This window comes from Corythoichthys intestinalis, chromosome 10 (assembly GCF_030265065.1).
Source record: "Corythoichthys intestinalis isolate RoL2023-P3 chromosome 10, ASM3026506v1, whole genome shotgun sequence".
NCBI classification, from domain to species: domain Eukaryota; kingdom Metazoa; phylum Chordata; class Actinopteri; order Syngnathiformes; family Syngnathidae; genus Corythoichthys; species Corythoichthys intestinalis.
Genome location: NC_080404.1, coordinates 19,201,064 through 19,222,365, shown reverse-complemented (window position 1 = coordinate 19,222,365; position 21,302 = coordinate 19,201,064). Strand labels below are relative to the sequence as shown.

General features: G+C 38.9%; 1 protein-coding gene across 3 annotated transcripts in view; it reads right to left on the bottom strand.

Annotated features, from left to right (window-relative positions):
- Positions 1-9,273: 9,273 nt before the first annotated feature.
- The window catches only part of klhdc3 (kelch domain containing 3), a 52,837-nt gene continuing 40,808 nt past the window's right edge, over positions 9,274-21,302 (bottom strand). For all 3 annotated transcript variants that reach the window (XM_057849182.1, XM_057849181.1, XM_057849180.1), the window contains exons 10-11: positions 20,831-20,909; positions 9,274-11,260 (exon numbers count right to left, since the gene is read on the bottom strand). In XM_057849182.1, the coding sequence (XP_057705165.1) occupies positions 11,194-11,260; positions 20,831-20,909 (146 nt within the window). In that variant the 3' untranslated portion in view covers positions 9,274-11,193. The remainder of the gene's footprint in view (positions 11,261-20,830; positions 20,910-21,302) is intronic.

Sequence of the window (21,302 nt, the reverse complement as noted above, 5' to 3'; positions counted from 1 at the left end):
ATACATAAGAACAGTTTTAAGGTGTTTCGTTCTCTTAAAAATATACATATGGCAGAAAACACTAAGGTGACTTGAAGTTCCACTCTGAGACCCCAAATTTGGCCATATTTCAAAATTGTTCTATAAGCATGTGTGATACATCATTGGAAAGCTTAAAATCTCAATTTTCTGAGGAAATAAAAATTTTTGAACAGGAGGGAATTTTTTAAAATCAATTTTTTTTTTTTTAAACAGCAAAACCCTAACTGGAGGCGAGAGCACGCAGAATTAGAGCAGAATTGAAGACGCCACGATTTTAACGAGATATTATCGCATACTTACCTTGTTTCGATCCAAAAACTCCATGTGGCATGTATCACCGAGTGTCAAGACACAGCTCTGAATGGCCACAGACAGATTTTGGGGGGATTTTGTGGGTGAAAGATGGTGATATAACAAGAGTCGTGATGCAGAAATCGCAGACAACATGGAGTGGTTGGGATTTTCTTTTTCATATAGTTACCCTTTCAAACGTTATTTTTCAATTTTTCTTTGTTTGGATCTATTATTTATCATCTAACATATCTGGGAAAATGAGACAGTAACAAAAAAAAAAAAAAAAATACAATTAAGTGATAGTTATGAGGTATATCCGTGACTTTTCTACAGACGCCAAAGTTTTCATTGTGACGTAATTTGTTTAAGTTTAAAAGATGTGAGTGAATAATTTTTTAGTCTTTTTTTTTTCAACTAAATATTAGACATCAATTAATGATTCTAAGCTAAAAATGACAGGCATTTTGAATAATAAATATAATTATTTACTTTTTATGGCTAGGTTGAAATAAAACCGGTTGTGGGACATCTGTAAATGGGGGTTTTCGGGGTAAAACGGACAAATTAAAAATAGTCCGGAGGCTTAGTGCGCCATTAATCTGCTACGGCAGCATATAGACATATTGTTCTATCAAACAAAACAGTTCTTTTGGCTTAAAATACAGCAGTTTATTTTAAAGAGGGGTGCAAGAGCAGAAACTGCTTTTTCAGTCTTGTCTGTGTTTTCCGCCATATACTGTAGATATATTTAGGTTTTATTTGTATTGAAATTACCACACGTCTTCATTGCATGTTATATTGCCATAAACTTCATTCATATTGTGTAACTTGGAGGGTTCATATACATCAACAAATTAAGGATTTTACACTTACAAATCATGCTTTTAATTGCCCTGCACCACACAAAGAATGTTTTTAATGTTCTGATTAACCTGTTTAACTGCAAGATGTATCAAATATTAACTCTCAGTTTGATTAAATGTGGTTCTAGTTCTACCACGCCACAGTACAATTACATTATCAGTCACTCAATTAACTGAATGAATGAATGAACTGGTATTAAAATGTAAGGCAGTGTGGGTGTCTAAAGTACAATTCAAGAAAATGTTCCATAACTCAAAGGCCTCCACTGTCAACGATGGACGTTAAATCCAATTGGACTGGGAGTTGTTCATACGCTGCCAACCCTACCAGCTCAAATGCATTGGCTGTCTCCTAGTAATAAACTACAGTGATCCCTCGCTACTTTGCGCTTCAAACTTTGCACCCTCAGGCCATCGCAGATTTCCCCCCCCCAATTAATTAAAAAATAAATACAGATGAGCCGTTCCGAGCCAATCACGAGTCTCACTCTCTCTCCAGCTGCTCTTTGTTGGTCAGGCAGTGCACTGGAGTTGCTTACTAAAGTTAACGATGATTGACAGACGTTTAAATGTTTGATCTTGCCACAGATGCTTGGGAGCTGAAGCTTCAAAGCGCCACATGCGTCAATCATCATTTAACTTGTTAAACAGTTGCTGTGGCAACTCATTGTGTGTAAGTGAGCAGCTTAAGCAGATTTGAGAGGACTCAATCAAGCATTTAATAAAGACAAAAAATTTTCTACTTTACTCGTTTAAAAATAAGTGAGACAGTAACTTGCTTAAAACTTATCATAATTATTATATTTGAAGTGCTTAAAAACCATTTATTAAAATACACAAATACATATTATTTATTTATGTATACGTATATGTATGGCGGAAAACACAAAGATGACTTGAAGTTCCGCTCTGAGACCTTAAATTTGGCCAAATTTCAAAATTGTCCTATATTCATGTCTGATACATGATTGGAAAGCTTAAAATCTCAATTTTCTGGGGGAAGAAAAATTTTGAACAGGTGGGATTTAAAAATAAGTAAATAAATAAAAATGGAAACCCCTAAACCCTAACACGAGGTCAGAGCATGAGAGACCATTTTATTTTGATTTTAACGAGATATTATCGCGTACTTTGTGTAGCATGTCTCAGTGATTGTCAAGACACAGCTGTGAATGGCCACAGCCGGACTTTTGGGGGATTTTATGGGTGAAACACGGCAATATAAAAAAGGTCGCAATGCAGAAATCAAAGACATCAAGGAGTGGTTGAGATGTACTTTTTCAAATATTTACCCTTAAATTTTTTTTTTTATGCAATTTTTTTTGTTTGGATCGATTATTTATCATCTAAAATTATGGGGAAAATGTGACTGTAACAAAAAAATACAATTAAGTGATAGTTATGAGGTAGATATCCGTGACCAATTTACAGACACTATTTTTTTCATTGTGACGTAATTTGTTTAAAGGTTTCAAATATGCGAGTGAATAATTTTATAAAGTCATTTGTTTTTTTTTTAAACTAAATATTGGACATCAATTAATGATTCTACGCTAAAATGATAGACATTTCTAGTAATAAATATAATTACCTTCTTTTTATGGCTAGGTTGAAACAAAAGCGGTTGCGCGGTGTTTGTAAACAGGGATCTCCGTGTAAAAGGGACAAATTAAAAATAGTTTGGGGGCTTAATGCGCCATGAAACTGCTATGGCAGCATACAGTGTATCACAAAAGTGAGTACACCCCTTGCATTTCTGCAGAAATTTAAGTATATCTTTTCATGGGACAACACTGACACATTGACAAAATGAAAAGCAGTCTGTGTGCAGCTTATATAATAGAGTTAACTTATTTTCCCCTCAAAATAACTCAAAACAAAGCCATTGATATCCAAACCCCTGGCAACAAAAAGTAGAAACTACGTACATCCCTAAAAATGTCCAAATTGTGTACTGTCTGTAATTTTCCCTCCAAAATGTCATGTGACTCGTTACAGGAGTGCTGTCATCATTGCTGCAGAGATTGAGACGGGCATTTTTTCAATGTTGTCCCATGAAACGATATACTGCTAATACTTCTAATATCTGCTCACTTTTGAGACAGAACAATATGTCTACAGTATATCAAACACATCAGTTCTTTTGGCTTAAAATACAGCAGTTTATTTTAAAGAGGGGTGCAAGAGCAGAAACTGATTTTCAGCCATATGTATTTTCCGCCATACACATATATATTTTTTAAATTATACCTTGGGGAGAAAGGTCATGTCTTATATGTATCTCTTTCCAATGCTAAATCTGAATTAATACATTACTCACATTTTTTTTAATGGGGGGGGGGGGGGGGCGCGACTTTGCAGTTTTTCACTCATCAGGGTGGCTCTGGTCCTCATTAACCGTGAAAAACGAGGGATCACTGTAATTTCAAATCAAAGCAGAAGGATGAAAAAAGCCACATGATTGGGCGTCTATCATCGCCAATGTCAGTCAAAGAGTCAATTGAAATGAGCTCATATATTGAAAAACACCATCTGAAGCCAACATCAGCGACTACATTTGAAAATATGAAAGAAAAAAAAATTGAAACAGGATTTCATAAACTACTGTAAGTCATTAGATAAGAACAGGAAGTTACTTCCTGCCTGCCAAATAGCGTAGCTCCCATTTAGAGTTTTTGTTAAAACTTTTGTAGTCACATTAATCATACATAAGGCCATCTTCATTCATAGTGATTAGTTAAAATTGTCAGGAACCAGAGAAACATGAATAAATTGTTGATATTCAAGTGTGTTTTATGTCTGAATAATTTATAGTGTCATTAAATATTGACAAATTCTGATGTAAAGTAGCACCAATTACCGCCAATTAGCTTGACTCCTTTGATGATGTTTGTTTTCATCTTTCGTCATACTCTATATATTAAACAATGATAAAACACACCTTTGGTTTTCATTTTTTTTTTTAGCCTTTTAGAGGTTTTGAAATACGACAACATCATTATTCAAAAAACGGCAGTACGTGGTATGTGGATGCATCACTGATTTGTGACTAGTCGTTAAAGCCAATCATCTGCCAGTTTGTCTTCGGGGAGTGCCTTAGTCACTCAATTAATCCGCGAATGCAAGCTACAGTTTTTTAAAATGTAACACACTGATTCCAGTCACTCTGAAAGAAATCCTTCAGCAGATGAAGAGGTTATGAGCGTCCCACTCGCTCGCATTTTAATATGCTCCCCATCAACTGCGGCCATGCTTTTCTACGATGCCCTTCCTTGAAAATTGTGATGTTTTTTCAGGCTCCAGTATCTATTCTCCTGGGGCTCTTTAAACGCTCCTTCTCTCAAATCCCCCAATTTAGTGGCCGTGAGCCCAAAACTAGAACTTGAGTGATGGAATTGGAGCAGGACACGGCGGGAAGAGACAAAACAAACCACTCGGCGCAAATCCTCAGTCTGATTCTCAAGGACCGATGGGATCGTCTGAGTCCTAAAGGGAAATTAGGGAGTAATTTGGCCGAGGCTCTCCCCGCATTAACGCCTGCGTCGTGGAGCGAGGAGGGCTCCGGGGCCAGACAGAGGGACCCGGCGTTGCCCTGCTTCCTGTGTGTTGTGGGGCCAGGCGGGACAGGGTGTCTCTACTGCCTCACTTTGAGCTCACCCTCCGTCTGTAGCCTGCACTTAACTGTGGAGATAACAGTGACTTTATAGCTGAGGGCTGGTGACAGACAGGAACACACTGCCAGGACACTAATATTGGTGGTAGGGGCAACGACTAGCAGCCGCACGCGTGCGACTCAAAGTCAATGGGCGTTATGGGTGGGGGTGCCCAGCGGTGGAGACATTGAGGGCTATCAGACAATGCTCTGGAGTTGAACAGGAAGCATTAAATTGAGAGGTTCAAAGTCCTGAAGTGATACAAATGGAGCTGGAACCGGAACGTGCAGTCAGGAGATAAAACCGCCTCAAGACATGAGGTTCATTGCCTCAAAATTTAGTGCTGTATGTTTTCAAGTATGGGGAAATGGATGAGTTCCATCAGTGTAACCTTGGCAATGACGTGTGCTGAGAAGACAATTGAATAACTACCTGCACTGTAAATAATCTTCAAGGGTACAGTTTTAACTTTTCAGATGGTTAAAACAGCATAATAATCGTTAATTTCAAGTACCAAACGCAAGCTGCACTGCATAGGAGAAGGGAGGCTTAGAGTCTGTACGGGCATGAAGCAGAAAAACAAATATATATTTTTTAAAATTAAAAACGTGATCCTATTTACCAAATTCCAATCCTCTGAAAAATGGTGCGATTAGCCGGATTTCCGATCGGATCGGGACATCCCTAATATATATGCACATACTAGTCCTTCTAAAAAAATTAGCAGATTGTAATAAAGTTCATTATTTTCTGTAATGCACAGATAAACATTACACTTTCATATACAGTATCTGTGGCATTTAGGAAGACCTTTGGTAGGGCAGATATTAATGCCATTTTATTCGCAAAACAAGTCATTAGTAGTACGTATGCCTGACTACATTGCAGGTAGTATTGTGTGAATGGCTGTATGTCTATGTGGTGTGATCGGTTGTTCTGGGTGTGCTATGCCTCCTGCCCGTAGACAGCCAGAATAGGCTCCAGCATCCCTGCAACTCTCATAGGAAGAAGGGGTAATTGAGGAATTGAAATTATTTTACCAGTTATTTGCAAAGGCCCATACAATGAAATTTCTTTATTTTTTTATTTTTAAATGGCGTTTCTTCGGCTCATTTACATTGCATTGACGCCCTTGGACACTGATGCCAGTGACGGCAATTTATGTCAATTCTATTGATTCCAATGTACTTGGATTCCATTGACGCAGATGTAAGTCGATGCCATTGACGGCGATGTAAGTCCAAATGTCCCATTCATTTCAAATGGCATTTACTTTGCATTGACACCCTTGTACACAGATGTCATTGACAGCCATGTATGTCCATTCTATTGATGCCAATGTACAGTGGTACCTCAACATACGAAGTTAATTCGTTCCAGGACCTTGTTTGTAAGTTGAAATGGTCGTATGTCGAGCAGGATTTTCCTATAGGAAGACATTATAATTCCATTAATTCGTTTCACAGCCCAAAAACCTACACTAAATCCTTAATAAATACTCCTGTTACTATTACAAAAGGCAATTACATATAGCAAAACAAATAATTAATAAAAACTAGAATAATAAAATAATGATAATAATTCCTGTTATAATGCAACGCATCGGGTTCTACTTTTTTTGCTGTACCGGAACGGCTGACGTGACGCTGAACAAGAGAGCGTGGTTCTATTTTACTTCCTGTTTTGATTCTGGCATCAGTGTTGCACAAGTTGATGGAATAAATAAAGAAAACAAAACAAAGAAACTGCGGCACTGTCAAAAATCGCCGCATTTCGAGCATGTCGTCGGATGTAGAAACAAATGGCGAGTCAAATATTACGTCGGATGTTGAAAAGATTGTGTGTCGAAGCGATCGTATGTCGAGGTACCACGGTACTTGGATGCTATTGATGCATATGTAAGTCGATGCCATTAACAGCGATGTAAGTTCAAATTTCCCATTTCTTTTGAATGGCATTTACATTGTATTGACCTGATATCACCAGGACATGTCCCAAAATCAACAGTAAATGACTAGATATCAACTGGACGTTTCCCCGAAATGTCCCTCCAGGAAGTGACTTGATATAAACTGGACGTGTACCCCAAAAGTCTCTTAATCAAAAGGAAGCGACCTGATATCAACAGGACGTGTCCCCCAAATGTCCCCAAATCAACAGGAAGTGACCTGATATTGTCCCCGAATAAACCTGGGCAGGTCCAAGATCTGTATCTCCCCACAGCAAAGCCCCATAGTAATCTCTCCAGAAAATTACAGCGTCTAGTTAAAATAAGTTTTTGTAAAGTTTCTCATACCATGATAGTTTGACTCTTATTAAAAAAAAAAAAAAAAATTTAATTATAGGCCGAACAAATTGAACTGAAACATGAAAAATGTATATGAAAAAAAAAATGGAATGAGATTGATTTGTATGCACTTAAAATCCGAATTGTTAAAGCACCTTATGCTTTATTAAAGATCAATCTTTCAGAAATTAAGAATGATAGTGGCCTTATCTTGCTGTTGCTTTTTTCCATGGAAGTGGAACTTCAAACGACAATCATTTCTGACTCTTCAAAAAGTACATCAAGTCAAGAAGTGGCAAAGAAATAGATTCTTAAAGACTAATGTGAGAGAAAATTAAAAGTTAAAAAATACTAATTATTTAGATGAATTTAGTTTCAACGACCACTCAAACAATGTGGCCAATATGTATTTTTTCTTACTTCGTACAAGTTATTTGGTCAAATTCATGTAATTATCTTTTAAAAGCTTTGAAAAAAGTTCTTTACATCAGAAAAATGGGTCATTGTCACTGGTGTAATTTCACTAATTAGCATCAAAGTTTTTTGTTTTTTCGGGAAAAATAGCAGCCCTGTTGGTGCTGTAATACAGTGGTATGAAAAGGTATGTGAATCTTTTGGAATTTCTCACATTTCTGCATAAAATCGCCATCAAATGTGATCTTTGTCAAAATCACACAGATGAAAAACGGTGTCTGCTTTAATTCAAAACCATCCAAACATTTATAGGTTTTCATATTTTAATGACGATAACATGCAATGACAGAAGGGGGATAAAATGTCAACCCTCTGCCTAAGGAGACTTAAAGAGCAATTGAAACCATTTTTTTTACCAAACAATTGAAGTCAGATGTGTGCCCAATCACTAATGAGTGATTTAAAGCTGCCCTCCCCACTATAAAACACATACCTGGTAAGAATTGTCTCTTTGAGAAGAATTGTGTGCATCATGGCTCAGTCAAAAGAGTTGTCTGAAGACCTGCTGTCAAGGATTGTTGATTTGTATAAAGCTGGGAAAGGCTACAAAACCATCTCTAAAAGTCTGGATGTTCATTATTTGACAGTCAGAGAAGTTGTCTACAAATGGAGTGGCCGTCCACCAAAAATGATGCCAACAGTTCAGCTCAGAATACTCAGAGAGCTAAAAAAAAGAACCTAGAGTGTCTGCTAAAGACTTACAGAAATCACTGGCACTATCCAATATCTCTGTGCACGCATCATCCATCTATATGTAAAACTTGTCCAGAATGGTGTTCATGGGAGGACTCCACAGAGGAAGCCACTGCTGTCAAAAAAAACAAAAAAAAAAAACAAACATTGTTGCTTGTTTAATGTTCGCAAAAACGCACTTGGACACTGCACAGAAGTTATGGCAAAATATTTTGTGGACTGATGAAATCAAAGTTGAATTGTTTGGGAGTAACACACATCATCGTGTGGAGGAAGAATGGAACAGCTCACCCACATCAACACTTTATCTCCACCGTGAAGCATGGTGGAGGGAGCATCATAATATGGGGCTGTTTTGCTACCTCAGGGCATGGACAACTTGCAATCATTAATGGAAGAATGAATTCAAGCGTTTATCAGGAATTTTTGCAGGAAAACCTGAGGCTGTCTGTAAGACAGTTGAAGCTAAAAAGAGGATGGATGCTGCAACAAGAAAATGAACCAAAACACAGAAGTAAATCAACTTCAGAATGTTTTCAGAAGAACAAAATACACGTTCTGGAGTTGTTAAGTCACAGTCATGACTTGTACCCCATTGAGATGCTGTGGCATGACCTAAGCACAGTGATTCATGCCTAACGTCCCAGGAATCTGACTGAACTACACCGGTTTTGTAGAGAAGAACGGGCCAAGATTAGTTCTGAATGATGTGCCAGACTGATCTGCAGCTACAGGAAGCGTCTGGTTGAAATTATTGCTGCCAAAAGAGGGGCCACAAAATATTAAATGTGATGGTTTACTTATTTTTCCCTCTTCTGTCATACTATCCTCATTAAAATATGAAAATCTATAAATGTTTGGGTGGTTTTAGTTAAAGCACTTTTTCAATTTGTGTGATTTTGACAAAGAACAGATCACATTTGATTTTTTTTGCAGAAATGTAAGAAATTCCAAAAGGTTCAGATACTTTTTCCAAACCACTGTACAATAGCTGAATTGGCGTTTGCAGTGATTTTTTCGCAGCACAAATACATACTGTAGTCAAATAAGTTTAGATTTATTACCGATTTATTATTGACCTTTTTATAAAGCATATTGCACAGGATGTCTTACCCAACAGTTGGGGAAAAAAAGGTAAGCATGTATATGGGTGACAGAATGTTGAATACACTCTAAACTTCATTTGGTTTCTTCATTTTTCGGAAGAAACCAACAGATACACTACACTACTATGCCATGTCAGTGGCCATACAGTTGCTGGCACAACAGTCCGACAGCATTAGCCATTTTGAAAAGCAAGGCACACCCCTTCAACTTCTTTTAAAACGGTATTTTAAAGGGTGAGTTACATCACAGGCATTCAAAATATAAGATCAAAATATTTCAACAAACACCCGTCTCAGTAACATAAGCATTGGCTTATTGGATGTGTATGAATCATTATCAGAGTAGCTGTGTTGTCATATATTAAAATACAATTAAAAGTAGGTCTACTGGCTTGACGTAACACACAGAGTATTGATGTTATAAATATGGAGTTGACAACTTACAAGAGTTACTATCAACTCATAGGCTGCCATTGACGGCACTGGACGTCCAATCCATTTAAAATGGGTGGACGAACGTTCATTCGCCCTTCCCTGTCAAAATGGACATCTATTGTCATCAATGGCAGGCAATGAGGTAAAGCATTTTTTTCCCCAGCCTAGTCTCAATTAAGTGACACAAAATGGCAGTGGGTCAATGATTCCTGTTAAACATACATTACTGTGCAAGTCTTTCGCAGTGACATGAGTGGAAAAAAAAAATACCACTACACCAAAATAACCACCCCTTCATATTTTTCTTTCAAAAATGGGAATGGGTTTTGCACTAATTAATTAATAATGCTAATTTCAAGGGACCTGCTAACTATCATGAGATCCAAATACAGTATTGATTACCAACTGAATGTGGATGAAGAACATTTGTTTTAGAGATGGACATTTTAAGGCAGCCCTTACGCAGTTGTATCAACATTAAATAGTGGAAAAAGCACATGCACACTCTCCTGGAGTGAAAAAACAGGTTATGAGAAAAGCGTGCGACACCACTTGGATTGTCTGAAAGAGCAAGAGCTTGGTGATGCATATTCAACTTACTGTAAGTGTTCAGTGTGAGTAAATGCCACTATGTCCCGGTAATTTTATTATGATTCATTTCAACATTTGGCACAGAAAAGAACACTCAAGTGGTGGTTAGTAGTTCAAAACGGCCACAAATTTCTGTAGTGACATGGGAAGGCCTTAATCGGGGAGGGAGATGGACTACACAACTCTACTAAACGAGTTTTGAGTCACTACAGTGGGGCAGTGGGGTGCTGGTGCCTGGTGTGAAGACACGGCACAAAAGTAGTATTTTAAAACCAGTACAGCACCCATTAACAAGGTCCCTGAACACAAAAACACAAGTTAGATTATTGACACATCAGCTGCACACGGGCATGGTATGCGTTTATATTAATATACATTCTCATGACCACTGAAGTCTTTTTATTTAGCGATAGTTCAGATTTGTCTCTTAGAGAAGCTTAGTTGTGTTTGATGACATCAACATTAGCGTTTCTCATTTATACGTATATATCTTAGTCCCTCCTGTGCTTCAAAGTCTATGATTATCATCAGCTGATTGAATTAAAGAGACAAAAAGGGAGAGGGTGAGCAGGTCCCATGGTTTTCTTTTCCTCATGAGAATTGTCCTGAGCTGGAGAATGTCCACTGAGTCCAAACAAGTCCATTGAAGGACATTTCGGATAAATAGGGAGGTTAAATCCAGCACAGATCTGTATTTGAAAAAACAGTCCCTCCATGCTCAGCTGGATCCGACAACAACAACAAAAATCTGCTTCGGCTTCACATTCAGCTTCAAGTCAGCCATGAGGGGAGACGATTGGCCGGCTGATGTTGCTGTTAGTGGTCATGGCAGACAGTTCCCACCTGGAAAAAGAGGAAGACAACCCAACGGCCTCGTCAAATAGTGAAAAGTTGACTCATTTACCTTTTATTGGGCACTCATTTAAATTGTTGGCTGCCATTGACAGCGCTAGACGTCCAATCCATTTCAACTAGGACAGGCTAGCAGCGAAAGATTGCTGTCAGTCTTTTGTTGCCGGCTGGTTTTGGACTGTAGTACCCTGAGTACTCACTTACTATACAGTGGGGCAAATAAGTATTTAGTCAACCACCAATTGTGCAAGTTCTCCTACTCGAAAAGACATTGTTTGATTTTTAAAGAATTTATTTCCAAATTAGAGTGGAAAATAAGTATTCGGTCACCTACAAACAAGCAAGATTTCTCGCTGTCAGAGGTCTAACTTCTAACGAGGTCTAACGAGGCTACACTCGTTACCTGTATTAATGGCACCTGTTTTAACTCATTATCGGTATAAAAGACACCTGTCCACAACCTCAGTCAGTCACACTCCAAACTCCACTATGGTCAAGACCAAAGAGCTGTCGAAGGACACCAGAGACAAAATTGTAGACCTGCACCAGGCCGGGAAGACTTAATCTGCAATAGGTAAAACGCTTGGTGTAAAGAAATTAACTGTGGGAGCAATTCTTAGAAAATGGAACACATACAAGACCACTGATAATCTTCCTCGATCTGGGGCTCCATGCAAGATCTCACCCCGTGGCATCAAAATGATAACAACAACGGTGAGCAAAAATCCCAGAACCACTCGGGGGGACCTAGTGAATGATCTACAGAGAGCTGGGACAAAGGCTACTATCAGTAACACAATGCATCAACAGGAACTCAAATCCTGCACTGCCAGACGTGTCCCTCTGCTGAAGCCAGTACACGTCCAGGCCCGGCTGCGGTTCGCTAGAGAGCATTTGGATGATCCAGAAGAGGACTGGGAGAATATGTTATGGTCATGTGAAACCAAAATAGAACTTTTTGGTAGAAACACAGGTTCTCGTGTTTGGAGGAGAAAGAATACTGAATTGCATCCGAAGAACACCATACCCACTGTGAAGCATGGGGGTGGAAACATCATACTTTGGGGCTGTTTTTCTGCAAAGGGACCAGGACGACTGATCCGTGTAAAGGAAAGAATGAATGGAGCCATGTATCGAGAGATTTTGAGTGAAAATCTGCTTCCATCAGCAAGGGCAACAAAGGAGTGGCTTCGTAAGAAGCATTTTAAGGTCCTGGAGTGGCCTAGCCAGTCTCCAGATCTCATCCCCACAGAAAATCTGTGGAGGGAATTGAAAGTCCGTGTTGCCCAACGACAGCCCCAAAACATCACTGCTTTAGCGGAGAGCTGCATGGAGGAATGGGCCAAAATGCCAGCAATAGTGTGTGAAAAGCTTGTGAAGAGTTACAGAAAACGTTTGGCTCCGTTATTGCCAACATAGGGTACATAACAAAGTATTGAGATGACCTTTTGGTATTGACCAAATACTTTTTTTCCAGCATGATTTGCAAATGAATTCTTTAAAAATCAAACAATTTGATTTTTTATTTTTTTTCCCCACACATTCTGCCTGTCATGGTTGAGGTTTACCCATGTTGACAGTTACAGGCCTCTTTAATATTTTCAAGTGGGAGAACTTGCACAATTAGTGGTTGACTAAATACTTATTTGCCCCACTGTAACTACAGCCTCGCAAGTAGTAACAGGAGCCACCCTTCCCGGGCAGTCGTCATCGCACATGAGTAAAGCGCCTGATAAAAACTGCTGAGATGTAACCTGTGCCAGTTTACTCGCCACACCCACCTATAGCAAAATAAAATGGCGAAAACTGGTGAAAACAACAAATCACAGAGGGCACAGCAGTAATTATGGCCTGTTTGAAGGTAATAATGAGATTTGAGCTAAGCTTGAGTCAAAAGCATGTTCAGAATGATGACAATTTGTTTTCTTGGTTTCACATGTGCCTCATCTGTATACTTTGTTTTCACTCATTGCTTTATAATTTTTGTGTGCTCTCAATTTAATTTGTATTTCCGCATTATAATTAGAATCCTCATTTGCGCAAATGTTATTGCAGAGGGGACTTTGAACACATCTCCGTGGTGAAGAAGAAGTGAAGTCTCAGTGAGACACAACGCTTGCCGCATGCGGGAGAAAGAGCAAAATAAAAATTGGGAAGACTGAAAGACAACTCGGCAGTCCCATCTTTGAGGTGCAACAATAGTTTCCATAGGTGACTACATCATGCGTCTAACAAGGAGACTGGCAGAGAACACAGTTTAGTAACAAGACGACAGATTTAAAGGCAGACGACATTTCCTTGTTTCGTGGAGCGGGGAAAGGAGAGCAGACAATAGAAGACAAAGGAGGCAACGATTATTAAACGTGTCTACTGTATACACATGTACAGTGATACCTCCACTTATGAATGTCTCTAAATACGGGATTTTCCGATTACAGCTAGGCCTGTCGCAATAACAAATTTTAGCGATATGCGATATTATTGTATAATTTAAAATAACACATTGAGAATACACTATATATTAATAGATCAAGTACACCCACTTAAACGCGATAAATGTTTACTCTTAAATTAAAAAATACTCTTTAAGAAATCACAACTAAAAACAATGAATAGACCATGCCTCTTAAGTAAAAGACAACAATATTAATACCGCACAGAAACACAGAATAAATAAAATGTGTTTTTCAAGAAAAAAAAAATTGCACTTAATAACTTATGCATTTAGGCAATTGAAAACGTTTCCCCTCATAGCTTCTGCTATGGTGTTCCATACAGATGCAACGAGACAGTTAAGTCACGGTTCGGTACGATTTTCGATACGGGGGACACGATTTTCGATCCGATTCAATACATTTAATGCTCTGAAAAAAAAAAATAACAATTGCACCCCCCCCCCCCCCAATGAGCAAAAATTAAATTGCCATCATATAAACATGCATTTTAGTGCATAATATTTATGTGCTTACTTCTTACTGATCTGAAGAACTTTTGTATAAAAGTGCTGAGAACAATCTTTACTGTTTGTTAAGTGAGGCAGGGCACACTGTTGATTGCCACAGCTTTCTTAGCAGCTAGGTTTACTACATGAGCAAGACATCCTATTTGTGGTCCGAATCCATCTGTGTCACGTACACACATATAGTTTGCTATTTCATGATGTCTAGTGTGTGCGCGCATTAAAAAAGTTAACAAACGCCACAGAAGTCACGTCTGCTCTTTACTACACAACACCAGCATATGACAATCGACTTTTATAAACAGGACGAATTTGAAGCACAGCTAATTTGCCACTCAATGTTCATCATGTCCATTCAACTGTCCGTTGTCAAAGCGAGGTTGTCCGGAGCAGCCAAGTTGGTAACAATATTTTCGCGGACTTCGTTGTAAATATCCGGTGTTGCGCCGAAAAACAGCCGCCCCGCGTGAAATGTAACCCCTGACGGGAGCACCCAAACGTCAACAACACCGGCACGCTGGAGATGGTCCGCAGTCAATCCGGAGCACTTACTCGGCCGGTATACGTTGATCTAATGGGAACGATTGGCTCCGGCGCTATTTTTTGCCGGACCTGGAACGAAGGTGCATTTTGCGCAGTTGGTAACAAGGAATCCGAACTTTTAACAGCACGTCTGCCGCACGCGCATACGCACGTGCACGCGAAGCGATAAATCGCAGCGTAAAAATGACCGGCTTCATTTTTATTTATTGTGCGATAAATGGAATTATTGCATATAGCGACAGGCTTAGTTACAGCACCCCTCCACAGGAAAATATTGCCTCTTGTTACGAAATTTCAGGATACAAAAGGCAAAAATCCAGTATGGGCTGCTACGCGCAGATCCCAGAGTTTATTACACGTAACATACTTATAGCTGCTCTCCCATTGGCTATTGCGTAGTATCTTTCAAGCATCCAATTGGCTAAAAGGGACCCCTACTGTATGTGTATCCCAGCATCCTATTCATTTGCCCCTCGGACCATGGGGTGTTCCGACAGCGTTACTTGAGTATCTTAACTTTTATTCACGATGGACTATGGATTTTTATGCTTTATAGAAGATTTATGCGTGAATTTGGAATGGATTAGGGCACTTACATGGAAAACGCATCTCTATTTAAGAAATGTTCAGTTTACGAAACTACATCTAGAATAAGGCAGCAGATATTGATTATTTAAGTTCTCGAATAATCTATCAATTATGATTTTAAAAAATGAGGCACTCAGGGAGTGGAAAAATAAAAAACCTTTATTAAATCATGGCTTTGTTCAGATGAAAAATGCCGACATGTTTTGGCCATGTAGGCCTTCATCAAGGTCTTGATGATGAGAGCACCAGAAGTATACTTTGTATACCCAGTAGCACTCCATGCACCTCATGCTATACTGATCTATCAATTAGTTCGAATACTCGAGTAATCGGATTAAGAACATTTAATGCGTTGCAGAATATATTTTAGGAGATGTAAAACATAGGCTTTCTAAGATTGCACTTTCAAAAGAGTATTAAATGTGAATACAAAATAGAATTCCACAGTTTCTTAAATGTATGCAGAATCGCACTTTCATTTAACAAGAACAATAAATGCATTTAAAGTGATCCTCTGCCTTAAATACATGTAGGCTCTAATAAACCACAATTGTTCTCTTGTACTAAAATATATTGTTAGAAACACATAAAATGTTAAATCAATGGCAATATTTTATAATATTTAGAACACATTTTGACCGATAGTTGGCGCCATGTTTTGCGGGCTCGCAGTGATGACGGAAAGGGGATCTTTCCAAATGTGTAGCGTATACAACAATTGCGTATTGCTGCCTAAACTCGCGGAGTAAAATGCCACGATGTGCTGCTTTTGGATGCAATTTCCAGTCAAATTGAAACAAGGGGAGTGACGTGAGTGGTCAAGGTGGAATTATTATTTTTTTGTGAAAAAATGTGCATAAGTGGAAGATTCTCCCCTTTTTGGTGCCTGTATGCACGTATCCTACATACCACACGTTACAACTGGCGAACAAACATTTTTCCTGGATCCTTAGTCAAGTACGGGATCCGTCTATGTTCTGGATCCGAAGGTCCCACCGCAGCTGCAATATTGGTTTCGGATCTTTCTATTTTCTGGATTCGACGGTCTCACAGCGGCTTTTCAGATCTGTCTATTTTGTGGATTCGACAGCCTGATCGCAGCTGCAACGTTATCATGGGATTCGTCTAATTCCTGGATCTTCGAGTGAGTGAAAAAAACGCGGATTTGGATGACTATTGTTATCTTTTTTGTTGACTATTCTTCATGGGAGTTTTCCCCAAATCATACCAAATAATTAAAGCACTATGGCACGCTACAGTGACGACAGTGACTCTGACATGGACATTACTTTTACAGTGCCTTGGAAAAGTATTCGGCCCCCTTGAACCTTGCAACCTTTCACCACATTTCAGGCTTCAAACATAAAGATATGAAATTTAATTTTTTTGTCAAGAATCAACAACAAGTGGGACACAATCATGAAGTGGAACAACATTTATTGGATAATTTAAACTTTTTTAACAAATAAAAAACTGAAAAGTGGGGCGTGCAATATTATTCGGCCCCTTTACTTTCAGTGCAGCAAACTCACTCCAGAAGTTCAGTGAGGATCTCTGAATGATCCAATGTTGTCCTAAATGACCGATGATGATAAATAGAATCCACCTGTGTGTAATCAAGTCTACATATAAATGCACCTGCTCTGTGATAGTCTCAGGGTTCTGTTGAAAGTGCAGAGAGCATTATGAAAACCAAGGAACACACCAGGCAGGTCCGAGATACTGTTGTGGAGAAGTTTAAAGCCGGATTTGGATACAAAAAGATTTCCCAAGCTTTAAACATCTCAAGGAGCACTGTGCAAGCCATCATATTGAAATGGAAGGAGCATCAGACCACTGCAAATCTACCAAGACCCGGCCGTCCTTCCATACTTTCTTCTCAAACAAGGAGAAAACTGTTCAGAGACACAGCCAAGAGGCCCATGATCACTCTGGATAAACTGCAGAGATCTACAGCTGAGGTGGGAGAGTCTGTCCATAGGACAACAATCAGTCGTACACTGCACAAATCTGGCCTTTATGGAAGAGTGGCAAGAAGAAAGCCATTTCTCAAAGATATCCATAAAAAGTCTCGTTTAAAGTTTGCCACAAGCCACCTGGGAGACACCAAACATGTGGAAGAAGGTGCTCTGGTCAGATGAAACCAAAATTGAACTTTTTGGCCACAATGCAAAACGTTATGTTTGGCGTAAAAGCAACACAGCTCATCACCCTGAACACACCATCCCCACTGTCAAACATGGTGGTGGCAGCATCATGGTTTGGGCCTGCTTTTCTTCAGCAGGGACAGGGAAGATGGTTAAAATTGACGGGAAGATGGATGCAGCCAAATACAGGAACATTTTGGAAGAAAACCTGTTGGTATCTGCACAAGACCTGAGACTGGGACGGAGATGTATCTTCCAACAGGACAATGATCCAAAACATAAAGCCAAATCTACAATGGAATGGTTCAAAAATAAACGTATCCAGGTGTTAGAATGGCCAAGTCAAAGTCCAGACCTGAATCCAATCGAGAATCTGTGGAAAGAGCTGAAGACTGCTGTTCACAAACACTCTCCATCCAACCTCACTGAGCTCGAGCTGTTTTGCAAGGAAGAATGGGCAAGAATGTCAGTCTCTCGATGTGCAAAACTGATAGAAACATACCCCAAGCGACTTGCAGCTGTAATTGGAGCAAAAGGTGGAGCTACAAAGTATTAACGCAAGGGGGCCGAATAATATTGCACGCCCCACTTTTCAGTTTTTTATTTGTTAAAAAAGTTTAAATTATCCAATAAATTTTGTTCCACTTCACGATTGTGTCCCACTTATTGTTGATTCTTGACAAAACATTAAAATTTTATATCTTTATGTATGAAGCCTGAAATGTGGCGAAAGGTTGCAAGGTTCAAGGGGGCCGAATACTTTTGCAAGGCACTGTATGTTGGAGTTCGTCTGGGAACGCGTGTGTGTGTGTACCGCTGAGCTACCAAGTGACGAGTGGTCAAGGTGGAAATATTGTTTTTTGTGAATAAATGTGCATGAATGGAAGCGTCTCCCCCTTTTGGTACTTTTATTCACGTATCATACCTACCATGCGTTACAATGTACAAGACATGGATTACACTCGATTCCAGGATTTGTTCCCGTCAGATGACGAATTTAATGAGGACAGTTAGCACACGACAGCTCTGGATGCTAAAAATCTACATAATTATACTGGGATAAGTTTGAAAACGCGATATCTTACCTTGAGCATAAACCGGTGTTCTCAACAGCATACACTCTCTAGCTCCACCGTCATTGAGACGCACTTGCCGCGAGTACATCACCAGTTTTTCCGAACTCGTCTTATCAGGTACTGTATTTCCTGCTCTCATTTAGCCTTTGCTGCTCATCTTGTGAGCGACCGACAGTGCTGTCCTGCTCTTCACTGTTCCGATCTGGTTCAAATTGGAAGGGCAGAAACGACGACATGTTGGGGTAGCTAAGAGTGACACGCTGAAAGTTCGGCAACGGGCCAGGTGACGTCACGCACTGCGACATAACAAGAATGGCGACCTATCACTTAAAATAATTTTACAAACCTTGTTAAAACGAAAACATTAGGAGGGATTTTAATATCAAATTATTATAACTCATACTAACATTTATCTTTTAAGAATTACTTGTCTTAAAGATCGACTATCACTTTAAAAATACATTAACATACCAGAGCTTAGCCTCAAACAGTATAAAAAAAAAAATTGGGAAAAATGGATTGGCTAACTTGCACAGCAAAGACACCATCTTAAATGCCATAAAATGCTAACATTATTGTTATTATTAATTTTGTTTTTTACACTGCTCTTAACAAATCGTTCGAACAAATATTCCCACAAAAAAACGCCGTATATAGCTCTAAACCAAATTACGAATGCATAAACAATCACACTAGCTCAAACAAGTACTTACATCCTTAGGCTGGTCTTAACAGGGAGCAGGTGGATCCAGCCATGTTGGATGAGTTATGTCATATTTAACGTTCCCACAAGAGGGTAGTATATGCACCTAAATCTATAATACTACATCCAAACACTTTCAAAACAAACCATTACAATGCCACTCTAATTATATGAATCCTCAAAGCAGCAAAATTTGATTCAAAGCTTTTTTCTGACTAAATTACCCGAGTTAATCGATTAATCGCTGCCGCACTAATCCAGAACCAATTAATTTCGTAATTAGAGGTACCACTGTACACGGCTGATACCACAGGCGAGTTTTTTGTTGTTGTTGTTGTTTTGTTTTGTTTTTTTATATGACAGCTCCTCGAGACACGTGTCATGCCATGTCATGTAGCTTCTGATTTCAGCGGATCACTAAACATCTACGTAATCCAGAACCTACAGCCCTACGGGAAAGACCCTATCTCAAAGTAGGAGTCGGAATGGTTATAGGAACTCGAGGTCCTGGTCCCTAAGTCCAACTTGTGCAAACACAGCAAATGACGTAATCGGCCCCCAAGGCCTAATGATGTTCCTACAATGGAAAGCGCCTAAAATGGATTGGATGTCTAGCCCTATCAATGGCATTGGAAGATAAGAATTCCCATCCAGTCCTCCCAGTTTAAATGAATTGGGTATCTATAACTGTCAATGACGAGGGCTTAAAATACAATGAAAATTGAAAATGAACAAACAAAACAACAAAAAAACTATAGAATCAACTTTGGAGTGTTGGAGGCCTTACCCACAGGTACTTGTGAGTATACATGTACTCATGTGAGTACACATGTACTTCTGTTTTTATTCATTTAAAATCAATTAATTTAATGTTTATTTGTTCATGTTCAATGTTAATTTTATCAAGTTAATTTTCATTATAGACTAATAATGATTAAGGATTAATATATGAATATTGAACTTTGGTAAGTTTATCAATCCTTAATTAACTAATTGTGTGACAAAATTGATGAGAGAAGGCTGCGATGTAATATGAGAATCAGGAGCAGGGGCTGACAACAGGGCCTAGTACTGACCTGATGACAGGTCAGAGGTTGAGCTCCAGATTGTTATCACTGGCTCTGGTTTCAACGCTCAGTCCATTTCATTTGCTTTGTTCGTTTTTTTGTGAAGTGCGCACGCGCGTATGTGTTGGGGATGAGAGGGGAGATTGGCACTGAGGCAGGAGATGCCAGCGAGAGGCAATGGGAGTTAACCAGACACTTGTGACCTCACAACCTCTCACAAAAAAAAATATCATAATGGGTTACAAACAAGTGCAAACACTCAATCAGATGATACGCAAGTGATGATGCATGATAAATCACTTTAGTCTTAACGCAAGTCCATTACTGTAGTTAGTTCCATTAAAAAATAGTATTCAAAAGTTAAAAGATAATGAGTAATTAAGAACAATCAGTACAACACAGAACAAAAACACAGATAACAATATCCCAATTGAATGAATAAATAGTGCTTTTTTTTGGAACAGGATGTTTGTCTGACCTGATATCATGAGGCAGGCCTGACTGTTCCAGCTTGTACTGAATTACAGCTATTTTGCATAATGTCTTCAAATTAGGACCTGAAATAAATAAAGGAGGATGAGTCATAGGACAAGAGGTAAAAGTGAGTCACATTGAGAACACACTCACAGATAAACATGGTTAGAAAAGCTCTGTTATAATAAAAATAGCCATTTTAAAATAGCATTGAATTAAAAAGTGTCAAACACACATACAGTAGTGACGCTTGAAAATTCTTTCATATTTCAACTTGTTTCATGAGCAACTGATCAAAAGTTTGACTAAGCCTATTACCCAAGGACATCAAGAAATTATGAGCCAAATTCACATTTTCATTTTGAACCTTTGTAGGCTACTCATTTAATTTATTGTCTGCCACTGACAACGGTAGACGTCCAATCCATTTTGACTGAATGGCTGACAGCGAATGGTCGCTCCACTGCCACCAGTTT